At 37.6% G+C, this 12,954-nt stretch overlaps 1 protein-coding gene across 6 annotated transcripts in view; it reads right to left on the reverse strand.

Moving 5' to 3' along the window:
• Positions 1-1,119: 1,119 nt before the first annotated feature.
• The window catches only part of MARCHF1 (membrane associated ring-CH-type finger 1), a 410,845-nt gene continuing 399,010 nt past the window's right edge, over positions 1,120-12,954 (reverse strand). For all 6 annotated transcript variants that reach the window (XM_045018073.1, XM_045018075.1, XM_045018067.1 and 3 more), the window contains 2 exons: positions 10,015-10,162; positions 1,120-4,241 (listed from right to left, as the gene is read on the reverse strand). In XM_045018073.1, coding sequence (XP_044874008.1) covers positions 3,943-4,241; positions 10,015-10,162 — 447 coding nt within the window. In that variant the 3' untranslated portion in view covers positions 1,120-3,942. The remainder of the gene's footprint in view (positions 4,242-10,014; positions 10,163-12,954) is intronic.

Here is a 12,954-nt window from a genome sequence, read left to right on the forward strand (position 1 = left end):
GGTTCAAGTGAAACCCACCTTAATTTTGTTACTACGGGGGCTCTTTCTTTAAAGAAAGACTTTGCTAAAGCAAATGTACACAGGAATTGTTGAAGAACAACCTAATTTCTTCAAATTATAGACTATGTACTAGTTAAGGAATTTTAACTATATGGCAAGTTTGAAGGAGAAAGCAAAAACTTGGAATTGAATGCAAAGCACCAATTGGAATAAACAAAAAAGTGCTGTTTTAATTCCCATTTTCTCAGTGTAACTGTAGCAGAGGATGCTCCAGGCTGTACTGCACACATCTTACCAAAAGGTATGTGAATTCTCAGGCAAAGTGATCAACTGCTAAATCCTAAGATCAAATTGAAAGTGTATCAGGAGATACCTAGTGCTGTGGAAGGTAGAGTGGCTTTCTGGTCATCTCTAAGGTAGCAGCCAAGTTCCAACATAAGCCTTAGTTTAGCTGCCCAAACTTTAGCAAAGGACTTTTTTTTTCCCCCCCCTGAAAAGATAGGAAAAAAATTGGCCAATGTGTTTGAGCTAAAAGGTTACCCTTGACAGACACTAGTCAAACATTACTTCAGGTTACCCACAATTTCCTACTTTTAAAATAAATTTAGCTCTGTATTTGTATACAATAGATAGAAATGAACATGTCTAATAAAAGCAGATCAGTCATTTTTATTTTAATAAAATGTTTTTTTTGTTGTTTTTTTTACTGGCAAAGTTGGGCATGTAGCTCTGTTTAAACTAGGAAGTTTTCTTTACACTTTGGCAAGACTGGCTTAGATGTTCTCTCAAGGAGCACTGTAATCCATTGGTCTTGGAGGCAATGGATACCATTTAATGTGAACACCCCTGCTCTAATACTTTATTTGACACAAAGCAGTCTGACATTATCTAATGACATCTTGATTATCCAGAGCATAGTTGTAGCAGACTATCCTATGAAAATGATGGAGCCCATGCTTGCTGGAATTCTGTACAAAGGGGCTTTTAAAACTTAAGTTATGCACCCAGGAAAAGATTTTGGTTAAGACAGACAATAGGGAGGAATCAGAAAGATGGAATCCTCCCAACAAATTCAGTTATAATTATGCTCGGAGTTCTGCCTGTGGAGAAAAATGGGATGTGAAAATGTTTTGTCCTGTTGAAGGAATGTCACACTTAAAGCAAACATACATTTTGCATAGTTTTTCTTTTGGAAACTTAAATATACTATATGGTGGTAAGATCATTTCTACCACTTAAAATACATACAGAATATGGAAAACTGCAGTGGTTTGGGTCATTTGTTTAATACAAATACAAATTTGTTCTACAACAATTAGCAGTTATATTAATTTTGTTTCCCTTAAGCACCCGCCCCTTCTTTCAGTACATATTCACTCACAAAAAAAACACCTTTTTTGGAAAAGAAAATGGGGTTAAGCAAGTAACAACTCTTACTTCCAAGTATTATACAGTGTAAAATATTTTCTTAATAGATGAAGTATGTCTGCAGTGTACAGATATATAAAAAAGGGCTTGATCCGATGATGGGGAATGTATTGTTGTGGACAAACCCGGAAAATAAACATTTGCTTTCAAGCTATAGCACTATATGAAATAATAGGAGGATTTCTACCCAGTCCAATGGTACTAACACAAAGGTAAGTGGTGCATTGTCACTAACTGTTTTAAAATGAGTAATTGAAAGCATTAGTTCTGGAAATGGAAACAAATTTTAAGAAACCAGGAAAGAAGAAGTCCATGCCCATTATAGGGGACAGAAGCATTTTGTTTATGTTCCACAATTCCTCACTAGTATGTAGTAATTCTGCAATCCTTATCCAAGCAAAACTGCCACTGAAGTTAAAGGAAGTGTTGCTCAAGCCACCATCTCTGCTTCCAGAGCAGGGAATTACTTGAATACTGGCTTATGTACGATTGTCAATCTCATGCCCATTTCCAGCTTTACAGAGAACATGGATAAAAGTTAGGGAATTAGTTTTAATACTAAAATGGGTTGAAAATAAAAAACTGTCTCTGACTACCTTTCAGACCATTAGGAGTTTTCTGAAAGTTAACAAAAGAAAAGCAAAAAACAGAAGCAGTGATATTTACCCCATATTTACTCAGAAAAGTGCAAAGTTAATTTTTTTCTGCAGATTTTCATCCTTTTTAAATTTTTGTAACAAACTGATAAATTCCCAGAAAATGTTAAACTAAATAAAAACGGAAAGGAAAGGGCCTCAATGATGCTGTAAGGGATTAAAGGCCTAGTCCAAGCCCCTGTAGTCAATCGGAGAATTACAGTGGTGTTCAGTGGGCTTTGGAGTAGACACTAAATACTTCACTTTCTCTAAATTCTCTTCAGGGGACAATTTCAGTTTAAGTATATCTTCTTTTGAACTGAAATTAAGACTCAATTGCACAGTACTTGCAAGACAACTGACATTTAATGGTGCTTTAAGGTTAGAAAACTCAGGATGATTACATTCTGCAGGGTAGATTCTGCTTGGTACATTACATCCACAAAATGATTTGTTTGATTTTCTGGCCTCCCCCCACATGCACACACCAGTTTCCTAAACACGTGATCAAAGAGGGCCCTAGTTTACTATAGTCCCCAGACTTACCCAAACCAACGCACAGCTACTTCTGGCCACTTTTGCTCGCCGGTCCCAATAATAAACACCACAGCAATTGGAAGTGAATCACAAAATTCTTTATGTAACTCACCTTTGTTGGATATCATTTTATCTACATTCATTTATCTATTGCACTCTTTAATGTTATTCACACTTCAGTTTTACATGAAAATGCTCAACACACAAAATTAACAACTGACTGTTGAATCCGTAATCGCTCAATCCTGAACAGAGGAGAACTATCCAGTCAAGTCAGAACAGGGCGATACTGGCATCTTTTAATAGGTCCAGGTATGCTCTTTTGTGATTACCTTAATTGCTGAAGCATGAACTCTTAAAAAATTCTGCCCCCGCTCCGTCTTTAACTGTCATTCCTAGGGGTGTGAGGGTATAAATTCATTTCATATTCTTTTGTAATGGCCTGCATGCTTCAACCTGTAATGCCTCCGATTATACTTTGTCTTTTTCCATTTTGGAGAAAAACTTTCTATATATCCTTTCTACATATATTGGCAGAGTTCACATTAATTCACCACTTAACAAGTGTCATTTATTTTACTTTAAGATAAGCAGCACTAAAAGTGTTGTTCCAGATGTAGAGCTAATAATTTTAGCCTTGTGGCTAAATAATACTTGTATTTTATGGGACCAAGGAATTGTTTGAGGCAATTAGAGAACTTGAAGACTACTTGTTGAAATTGCTTATTTTGCAAAAAAAAAAAAAAACCCAACAAAAAACACACCTATCCAAAAGCACTGAATGTGTGCTTCACATATCCTCACCTCACATGGCTGCCAAAACATTCAGGCTCCAATGTAGCCATTCACCTGTTGAACAATTACTTTGAGATTTAGAAAGTGAGTGACATGGTGCAGGTCTGTTTACTTTGTTGATACAAGTTCAAGGTGACACTACTAAAAAGTCATTTGCATTAAAGTGTATTTTTAAGATGATGATGATTAGCAAATAGGATGCCTAGTGGTAACAAATAGATGAAAAGTTGTTGATGTTTTCTGTAACAGAACAGTTATAGCAGGTCTGTTTCCAATTCCTCCTGGTCATCCAGTTTAAAAAGGTCATTTTGTCATGTCTGTTTGACACTGTCTGTTGTGCTTTCTACACTTCCACTACACCTGGCTGACTGAGACACTATTTCACAAACGGTCACATTCCATAAGTAATGCATGTTGCTTCACTGTATCCATTTCCCTGGTCAGGGTTTTTTGTTCTTTTATTTAAAATGCATGATTTTCTACTTTCTGTAGTGGCCGTGGTGTAAAAAACACGCACACCTTCAATGAAGAAATAATGCCACCTCTGTCAAACTGGCATGACCTCAGAGGTCATTTCTTCAGCTGATTGCTGTGAGTTTGTACCTGTCTGTGATACTGGTACTACCACAGCATCCTTGGTTTCAGAGTTCTGAATGCATGAAGAGTTCTTCTCCAGTTTTTTGGCAGTGTCCGGGCAGTTTTGAACAAAGATCACTCGATTGTAAGCCTTCAATCTGCGCCACAACTGAATGTAGACTTTACACTGTACGTACATGAAGACTAGGCCTCCAGTGAACCCAATTGCTACCACAACCAGTTTTGTCCAAAATGGCCATTCAAGGACACCTTTCAAACAAACAAGTTATAATTAGTATCATCATCATTTTATAATGTCTTGCTGATTCCTTGTCTTTGCTGTAGCCTATACATTCCAGTATTGCATAACATTATTCTTTTCAAAGGATCCCTAAGGCTCTTTGTACCATACGTATACAGTCACACACATGAAGTGCAGCTGTTGTTATAGTAGAAGACAGCAGCTGTTCCCTTGATCATAGAAACAAGATCAGATCCCTAAACATCTAGCACATCAGGGCAGTTTTGATTTAACAGTATCAGGTCCTAGGACAGAAAGATAAGTGTCCTTAAAAGAAACAGCAGACATGTTTATGATTGTACCCATGCCCATAGTATCTATTTTAAGTAGGCAGAATGTAATTTTCTACACTGGAATGGCCAGGTCACTGGGCTTTGGGCCCTACTACTGAAATAAATAAGCTTTTGTTTTGTGGGTTTTTTAATGTATTTAACACATTTGAAGTTTGATGGCTGGTCTATAAGGAGACTCAAGTGTGCCACAAGCCAGGGTATGTACAGTGTACTGGTCTGCTACACACTAAGTTGCTGCGTGGACCCTGCTACCATGCACAAAGTTTCATAATGAGTGGTAGCAAGGGCCACATGGTTATTTGGTGCACTGTAGTTTTAGACCCTAGTTTGCTGCACGCTAAGGGTCTGTAAATATACCTGGCACACCCTATTTTATACCTCATTGAACAGTGGCACCTACAGTACCATTATGTTCCCCTGGTATGATGCTGTAGCACTGGTTCAATAGCAAATTAGTGGGAAGAAATCCATGTAGTGAATAAAACAGCACCACAGCTTTTTTGTTCTTTATGCCTCTTTCTCTTTGTAGTTTTTTTTTTCCTTCTCTAAATCAATACATTGCTATTTTCCTGCTTAGTTAAATAAGAACTTTACAGTTCCTGGTATTGTTTTTGCTCATTGCACCCTTTGCTCTTAGTTCAAAAACAGGAAAAACTCTTGAAAGGTCTTATTGTAATTGTAGAAAAGGCTCCATTGGTGATGACACTAAAGCTACAGATCAGAGAATTTGAACTCAGTAACGCTAAAATGATTCACTTTAGCTTAGAACTAGTCTCAGAACTTTACAAAATCAATTACTAGGAACAGCTTTATCATCACATGATAATTAACATCACTGCAGCTGCTTTGTATGTTGAGCAGTATGACTAAATTGGCAGGGGGGACCTCAGTTGTGCATTACTGCATCAGATCTAATGATGACAGTGTTGGCGTTAATACATAATATGCAAGTGTGTGGTTTTGAGACTGCATGTCATAAGCCTCTGAATCAATGCTGCTTTCTAGATATTTAAATAAATTTATTAGTCACATATGGAAGATCTTTAAAAATCCTTATTACATATAGAGTGCAAATCATGATCAAGGTGAAACAAGATAATTTAAGCTTCACAGCAATGGTGATAGGTATTCAGTTATCCAGCTTTTACATATGGGAAAATTGAGGCAAAGAGAAATTGAACAACTTTCTAATGTGACAAAGAAGTCACAAGCGAGAGGCACTCCAAGACAGATATGATGTCAGCCCTATGATTAGAATCTACTGGTGGTCAACTGCCAGGTTTAGTTGTAACCACTAGAGCAGTAATTAGAGTTTAATCTAGGGCTGTCAAGTAATTAAAACAATCGAGATTAATCACATTGTTAAACAATAATAGAATACCATTTATTTAAATATATTTGGATGTGTTCTACATTTTCAAACATATTGATTTCAGTTACAACACAGAATACAAAGTGTACAGTTCTTCCTTTCTATTTTTATTACAAATATTTGCACTGAAAAAAACCAAAAGAAATAGTATTTTTCAATTCACCTAATACAAGTACTGCAGTGCAGTCTCTTTATCACGAAAGTTGAACTTACAAATGTAGGATCATGTTAAAAAAACAACTGCATTCAAAAATAAAACAATGTAAAACTTTACAGTCTACAAGTCCACTCACTCCTACTTCAGCTAATCACTCAGACAAACAAGTTTGGTTACAATTTGCAGGAGATAATGCTGCCTGCTTCTTGTTTACAATGTCACCTGAAAGTGAGAACAGGCATTTGCATAGCACTGTTGTAGCGAGTGTCCCAAGATATTTATGTGCCAGATGCGCTAAAAATTCATATGGCCTTTCATGCTTCAACCAGTATTCCAGAGGACATGCGTCCATGCTGATGACATGTTCTGCTCAATAATGATCCAAAGCAGTGCAGACCAACATGTTCATTTTCATCATTTAAGTCAAATGTCACCAGAAGAAGGTTGATTTTCTTTTTTGGTGGTTTGGATTCTGTAGTTTCTGCATCTGAGTGTTGCTCATTTAAGACTTCTGAAAACATGCTCCCATCTTGTCCCTCTGAGATTTTGGATGGCATTTCAGATTCTTAAACCTTGGGTCGAGTGCTGTAGCTATTTTTAGATATCTAACATTGGTACCTTCTTTGCAAAATTGCAATGCCAAAGCACCAAGTGAACGCCTGTTCTCACTTTCAGGTGACGTAAATAAGAAGCAGTCAACAGTATCTCCTATAAATGTAAACAAACTTGTTTGTCTTAGTGATTGGCTGAACAAGAAGTAGGACTGAGTGGACTTGTAGGCACTAAAGTTTTACATTGTTTTATTTTTGAATGCAGTTGGTTTTTGTACATAAGTCTACATTTGTAGGTTCAACTTTCATGATAAGGAGATTGCACTAAAGTACTTGTATGAGCTGAATCGAAAAATACTATTTCTTGTATCATCTATATAGTGCAAATATTTGTAATAAAAATAATATAAAGTGAGCACTGTACATTTTGTATTCTGTGTTGTAATAGAAATTAAGTCATTAATGATCTGGAGGATGGCGTAGACTGCACTCTCAGCAAGTTTGCAGATGACGCTAAACTGGGAGGAGTGGCAGATATGCTGGAGGATAGGGATAGGATACAGAGGGACCTAGACAAATTGGAGGATTGGGCCAAAAGAAACCTGATGAGGTTCAACAAGGCCAAGTGCAGAGTCCTGCACTTAGGACAGAAGAATCCCATTCACTGTTACAGACTAGGGACCGAATGGCTAGGAAGCAGTTCTGCAGAAAAGGACCTAGGGGTTACAGTGGACGATAAACTGGGTATGAGTCAACAGTGTGTCCTTGTTGCCAAGAAGACTAACGGCATTTTGGGCTGTATAAGTAGGGGCATTGCCAGCAGATCGAGGGACGTGATCATTCCCCTCTATTTGACATTGGTGAGGCCTCATCTGGAGTACTGTGTCCAGTTTTGGGCCCCACACTACAAGAAGGATGTGGGAAAACTGGAAAGAGTCCAGCGGAGGGCAACAAAAATGATTAGGAGGCTGGAGCACATGACTTATGAGGAGAGGCTGAGGGAACTGGGATTGTTTAGTCTGCAGAAGAGAAGAATGAGGGGGGGATTTGATAGTTGCTTTCAACTACCTGAAAGGAGGTTCTAAAGAGGATGGATCTAGACTGTTCTCAGTGGTACCTGATGACAGAACAAGGAGTAATGGTCTCAAGTTGCAGTGGGGGAGGTTTAGGTTGGATATTAGGAAAAACTTTTTCACTAGGAGGATGGTGAAGCACTAGAATGGGTTACCTAGGGAGGCGGTGGAATCTCCTTCCTTAGAGGTTTTTAAGGTCAAGCTTGACAAAGCCCTGGCTGGGATGATTTAGTTGGGAATTGGTCTTGCTTTGAGCAGGGGGTTGGACTAGATGACCTCCTGAGGTCCCTTCCAACCCTGATATTCTATGATTCTATGAAATATTTGAAAATGTAGAAAAACATCCAAAATATTAAACAATACAATACCAATTAAAATGTATTTAACAGTGTGATTAATCACAATTAATTTTTGAGTTAATTGTGTGAGTTAACTGCAATTAATCAACAGCCCTAGTTGAATCATCTGTTTTTGCTGCTTATGCAACTGGCTTGCCTTAGAAAAATCTTTGTAAGTGAGAAATCATTGAAATAATCACAGAATGATTACCAAAGATTTCCTTATCATGGAAATTGCTGGTAAATGCTAACTTTTTCAGGGTGGCACTTTTGAAAGTCAAAGTGAATTTAGCACATGTTCCAGTGAAAGTCAGTTGGACTCCTACTTAAGTGACAGGGATAGTCACCTTATTAAGACAATGACAGCTACTCCACACACTGACTTAGAAGCTTCTGAAAATTGTACCTACTAGTGATGGCTGTTGAGATGTGCTGTTAGTTTTGAAAAGTTACACACCAGGTAATAGCCTCAGCTGCAGTAAATCACTGTAGCTCTGCTGAAGGCAGTGGAGCTATGCTGATTCACACAAGCTCCTTTGATTAGATACTTCTGTCATCTCACCAGGCCCTGGAGTAAGTACACCAAGCGGAAATAGGGAAACATACTTTTAAGGATTCCCACCCCACCCCCCATCTTCCTGGCTACCTGGCTAGCGTGGAGCTTTTTGGGTAGTAAATCAGAGTTCTGAATTTCAATATGAAGAAGAGTGGGCCTGCTGTTGCATCACTGTAGGCGATGGGAGCTTTGCAGTTGTCTGCAGTTTTGAATGTGCTAATCTATTTCCTCACTGATTTCACTGAGTGCCAAGGGGTGTATCCATAGCCAGGATTTGTTCCCATGTGTTAATTTTTACCTAAATGGATTCTTGTAACTAAAAGCAGCATAGCATTTTCAACTCTACTAAAGTAGTATACTATATGCATGTTGGCAATATCTGCTTAGTTCATTAATCCACTGTAGTCTATAAAACAAATCAGCTATGTAAATCCCATCTTGCATTCAAATGCCCTCTAGCACACTGAGGCCACAGTCCTGTGGCATCCAGGAAGGGATTGTACTATTCTACTACTGAAATAATAACCAAAACTTTTTTTTAAGGTTCTAAATCAGGGATAGTCAATAGATGGACCACGGGCCAAATCTGGACTGCCAGATGCTTTTGAACAGACCCCAAAATATTTTTATTTACTTATTATTTTCTCTGGATCCTGGACCTTGCCTATACCTTGATGAAGAAATGTAGACCTTGACAAAAATAGACTACCCCTGTTCTAAACTGTTCCAGTAACTCCTCCCTCTCCCTCATTTTTCTCAATGTTTGCATGTCTGCATTCTCACTAGAACTGGAAGTGCTGAAATATCACAATAAAGGCTGCAGTCAAAGGATGAAATCCAGCTGTGTGCAGAGAATAAAGGAAAGGACCTCGGTGATACTTAATTCCCACATTAAGGGCTGCACAGGACTTTCAACACTCGGGTGAATTTCATGCAGTGTTTCCTGCTGGGACTAGAAGGTAACTTGCTTGAAATCTTCTAAGAAAGCCTGTTGCAAGATTTCTACCCCAGTTTTGTAGGAGAGAGAGGTTTCAATAGGTCAGATGGGCAGCTTAAATCTTTTTGATGCTCTGAACTGAACTTGCAGTGAACTTTAAGTTTCACTCATCAATTTTTAATTGTAGCTTAAAAAAAATGTCCAGCTATTGAAGTAAAATGAAAAGAATGAATTGAATGGTTTAGTAGTTGTGATGCGTGCATTGAACTGTGATCTCAACTGCAGGAAAGAAAATATATTCAGCAAAAACCAGGTTTGTAAACTGAATTGTGTCCTTTGCTTTGTCATCAAATCAATTCCCTATAATCCTGTTATATATTTACAAATAAAAAGTGCCTCGCTGTCTATCTGCATTTCTAATGTTTCCCTCACTATGTTAGCAATGAAGGAGATAAAGTCACTTACCATTGTCATTGCCTTGCTTAATTTCCTCAGCAGTCCGATCTATCAAAACATATAATGACCAAACAACGCAGGTAATAGCAATAATATGGAATGTAACTGAACAGACTATCTTCCTTCTTTCACTTGTTGTCATCTGTAGTTTCTCCCACTGTAATCAGAAAAGAATTAGAAATTAAGTGGGCTTGTAAAGAAAGCCTCCTTGTTATTCTGGTTGTTCCTGTCTGAAACAAGAAGAAAGAAGGGTTAATTCCGAAATATTTTTCTTATAACGTATCTCCCTAAAATAGCATTGTAAGCATCACAAACTTACCTGATGTAGTACATACAAATCTATATCAATTCATAAGAATGTAAGATCCTGAGGAAGGAATCTCACCTCTGATATATTACCACCTGCCTATGAGTTATGCCTAATCTTGTCTTTCTGCAGCAATAGCAGATTAACAGTGATAGGGAAGTCAAAAAGTGAATATTAGTTTTAACTGCAACAAGCATCCCAAACCTGGAGCTATGAAGAAAAATTCACATCTTCCAGAACTCCAAATGTTCTTGGCTGCTTAAAAACCTGTCACTTAATCCTGGGTTAGACTCTGGATAGATTTCATACAATAGGCCAAAGTCTCTTCTCAGTTGTACCCATGCAATTCAGCTAACTTCAAACTCTGTCTTTTTCTTGTATTAATACGGTGTAGATTTTTTTTTGTTTTTACCACAGTTCCTGTTAATCGAAACAAATTCTACTAAAAAAACCCATGCTTTTTAAACAAAAGGATGGGGTATTTAAAAACAAATTACCTCTAACTTTGATGAATACTTTTGAAATCCACAGACACCACTTTCACAAATGAAAACAACGAGGAGTCCTTGTGGTTCCAACAAATGTATTTGGGCATAAGCTTTCATGGGCTAAAACCCACTTCATCAGATGCATGGAGTGAAAAATACAGTAGCAGTGTGTGTGAATTTATATATATCACATGAAAAGATAAAGTGGGTTTTAGCCCATGAAAGCTTATGCCCAAATAAATTTGTTAGTTTCGAAGTTGCCACTAGGACTCCTCGTTATTTTTGCTATACAGACTAACATCACTACCACTCTGAAACCTGTCACCTTCATGATTAGTAGTAAAGTAGGTGGAAAACATAATACAACAGCGCCACCTTTCTGATGGCCATATTACTACATGACTGAACTGTAGAGATGAGACTTTTCTAGTTGTAGCTCTTTCACAAAGTATCTAAGCAATGACACACAGCAGAGGGTAAATTCAGCTGCCAATATGTGCACAACTTGGGAGGCATGGGGTAGAGCAGACTTGCAAAATAAATGAGCAGGAAAGGAAATTTAAAGACTCAATTTTTCTCTGACAGACATACATGCTCTCTCTCGCTCTCCAGCTCATGCAAGACGACAATTGATATACCAGTAATAGTTCCTATTTAACCCCATGTCAGGACTGGCACACAATTTTTATGGTCATGTTGGTGTCCTTTGCAGCATATTGATTCCTATATGATGCTACAACTTCAGTAAAAGTGTCAAAAGTATCACTTTCCAAGTGAAGCAATTCTGAATGTGGGAACAGTTATGATTCTGGGGAAGGTGCTATATATAGGTACAGTGTAAGTCTAGGCCTTTGGGGCTGAAGGCTAGGGTGTTAGTGGGTAGGTGAAAGGATGTTACAAAAGCGTTCCTCACTCTTAAGGCTTCATACCACAGTTTTACAAGTCAGTGATCCCAGGGGGTTGATGTAACAAAACAACAGTTATAACCATTAAAAACAGAATACTCTGGAGACAAGAATTGATTTAACATAGAAAATAGTTTCTTTCCCTATTTTCTGTCTGCATTATGTCTCCTAAATTTTGTTCTAGAGTTATTTAAAACTAACAATTAATCTGAACTTGATGGCTGTTAACAACAGACACGATTAGTCTAAAGTCATTGGGTCTCCTCCCCAGTTAACCTGGGTCCATGCTGTTAATCACTACTACGTAATCCCATATCAGATATCTAGTTCAACTAGAAATGGTTGAAGAAAACAGGTGAAGAGTTTTGCCAATATACCACTTTATTTTTAGTCAAAATTCAAAATTTTCATGAAAATCTCAATGTTAAGATGTTTGACTAATTCTAATAGCCACCAAGTTGTTGGATTAATATCTTTATAATCTTTCCTGCACTAACCTCAGCTCATTCACTCTTTGCAATGATAATCTGTATATGGAACATTTTATTGCTAAGGCAGAAAGGCCACATTTTGAAATTGTTTCTCCCTGACTTGCATGTTGGCAACGAACTGGTTATGAAACACTAGAATGTTACAGAAGGTGTGTAACATACTAACTTAATATGTGACTCACTCAGGTTCATATTCTCTAGTCCTTGAATAATTCTTGTGGCTCTTCTCTGTACCCTCTCCAATTTTTCCCAACATGTATTTAAAGTGTGAACATTAGAATTGGACACTATTCCAGTAACAATCTCACCAGGGCCATATACAGAGGTAAAACCACCCCCCATGACTATCCTACATTCCTCATTTTATGCACGTTCTCATGCAACTTCATGTTCAATCTAATAGTAATATACAAATTTACACTTATGAACAGATGAATCCACCAACCCAGAGTTTATTATTCTTTGATTCGGTTTGTTCTGAAACCTTATTGCAACTTTAATCCAGAATGCTGTTTTAGACTGTCTAAATATACGGCTTTACAGTGAAATGTTGATTGGTGCCTGTAGTGGGTTCTGCAGTGATAGTACCTGATTGGTTAAGGTTGGAAAATGTCACTGCCTCAATGCTTTAGCACAGTTTCAGGTGACTACTTTTACACACAGTTGGTAATCCTATAAATGGTGTGCTGAACCAAACAGTTTTCAGTCTTTCATAGCAATCTACCTACAATCAGACTACCACAATTCACTTTGAGTTG

The sequence above is a fragment of the Mauremys mutica genome, chromosome 5 (assembly GCF_020497125.1).
Source record: "Mauremys mutica isolate MM-2020 ecotype Southern chromosome 5, ASM2049712v1, whole genome shotgun sequence".
NCBI lineage: Eukaryota > Metazoa > Chordata > Testudines > Geoemydidae > Mauremys > Mauremys mutica.